Raw genomic sequence first — 1,524 nt, forward strand, 5'->3', positions numbered from 1 at the left:
CCGCCGGTGGCCGGCGCGCTCTTGCGGGCCGCCTTGGTGGCCAGCTGCTTGCGCGGGGCCTTGCCGCCCGTCGACTTGCGCGCCGTCTGCTTCGTGCGAGCCATATCTCAACTGCAATGTCAGGAAAATAAACTGTCGCCTCGCTGCTGCATTTATACAGGAGCAGAATCTCTCTGATTGGATTGTGGGCAATCCCAGTTAGTCAAGTGGAGTTCTATTCCGGAAGTGCTCTCAGCGATTTAGCATTGGTTTATCTGTCTCTTGCAAGTTTCTGATTGGTTAGTTTCAATTACCTGACATCTTCCTGGACCCCTTGAAAAAAAAAATCACTAAATTGTTTTCCGTTGTGATCCCTGGCACACAACAAACATGACGAACTAATTAATTTTCATAAGTAATACTATTGAACTTCTCTCCTGTCTGTACATATAAAATACAGTGTACTTGAAAGAGACAAAACCTTAGAATTTCTCTTAAAAAATCGCCACTTACTGCATAGTTCTCTGGTATTCATCCGGGAAGTATTTCCTATCCTCATCTTTTGAAAATCCCGTTGTATAAATATCTCATGAGTTCTACTTCATTATATTTACAGCAAATACCTAGTTCACTGTAGTATGGTCTAGGATATACACTTAAGACATAAGGAATTTTATATTTCAGGATTCTCGCTTTGAAATCCCAATATTTTGGAGCCCCTGGTTTTTTATAATATCGGGTTTGACTCAAACTGGTGATTGGACTCTGATGTTTGCTTTTAATGAATCTAAAATGTCTGCCGGGGTCTAACGGCCTGAGCTTTGAGCAAAACGTTTGCAATGCTGAAACTTGTAAAAGATGCCGGTGATGGAGAGTCTTTTGAGAACATATCTTAATTATAATAGTCTAGCATATCAGGTTTCTCGTCAGAATAGACCTGAGGTGTCCTGAAGAATTTAAAACAAACACAAAGGAGCTATAGTTAGGTTTGTAACGGGCTGTATAATAGAATGTCCTTCCTTGTTTTCGCATCTCAATGCGAAAGTTTCTACTTTTAACATGGCAAAGTTTTATTGTGTGTGTGTGGGTTTTTTTTTTTTTTTTTTTTGCTTCTTTTGGTGACTGCACTTATAGTAAGGAAGCGGTATTGTAAATTAACCTATAGGATTCCCTGGAAGAGTTAGTGTTTTCGTCCAATAATAAAATAGGTTTGGAACTTCCGTTTTTACATACTATTACCCTATTGGTCAGTTTAGGTCCAATCAACGTTCAGATTTTGGACCTTCATTTGCATATTCCTGCCATAAATATCTGGGATTTCCCAGTTATCCTTTTCCCTGTTCATCTCAATTTTTCTTCTTTTTGGATTGTTCATCATGCCTGAACCCACCAAGTCCGCTCCGGCGCCGAAGAAGGGCTCCAAGAAGGCGGTGACCAAGGCGCAGAAGAAGGACGGCAAGAAGCGCAAGCGCAGCCGCAAGGAGAGCTACTCGGTGTACGTGTACAAGGTGCTGAAGCAGGTGCACCCCGACACCGGCATCTCGT

The 1,524-nt window shown here is 42.0% G+C and overlaps 2 protein-coding genes across 2 annotated transcripts in view; both read left to right on the forward strand.

Moving 5' to 3' along the window:
- Positions 1 to 1,524, forward strand: part of LOC115296169 (histone H1.3) — a 15,796-nt gene that overhangs the window by 7,502 nt on the left and 6,770 nt on the right. The window lies entirely within an intron of this gene.
- The window catches only part of LOC115296508 (histone H4-like), a 1,628-nt gene continuing 1,459 nt past the window's right edge, over positions 1,356 to 1,524 (forward strand). The window contains exon 1 of the mRNA XM_029944964.1: positions 1,356 to 1,522. Within this exon, the coding sequence (XP_029800824.1) occupies positions 1,356 to 1,522 (167 nt within the window). The remainder of the gene's footprint in view (positions 1,523 to 1,524) is intronic.

The sequence above is a fragment of the Suricata suricatta genome, chromosome 7 (genome assembly GCF_006229205.1).
Source record: "Suricata suricatta isolate VVHF042 chromosome 7, meerkat_22Aug2017_6uvM2_HiC, whole genome shotgun sequence".
NCBI classification, from domain to species: domain Eukaryota; kingdom Metazoa; phylum Chordata; class Mammalia; order Carnivora; family Herpestidae; genus Suricata; species Suricata suricatta.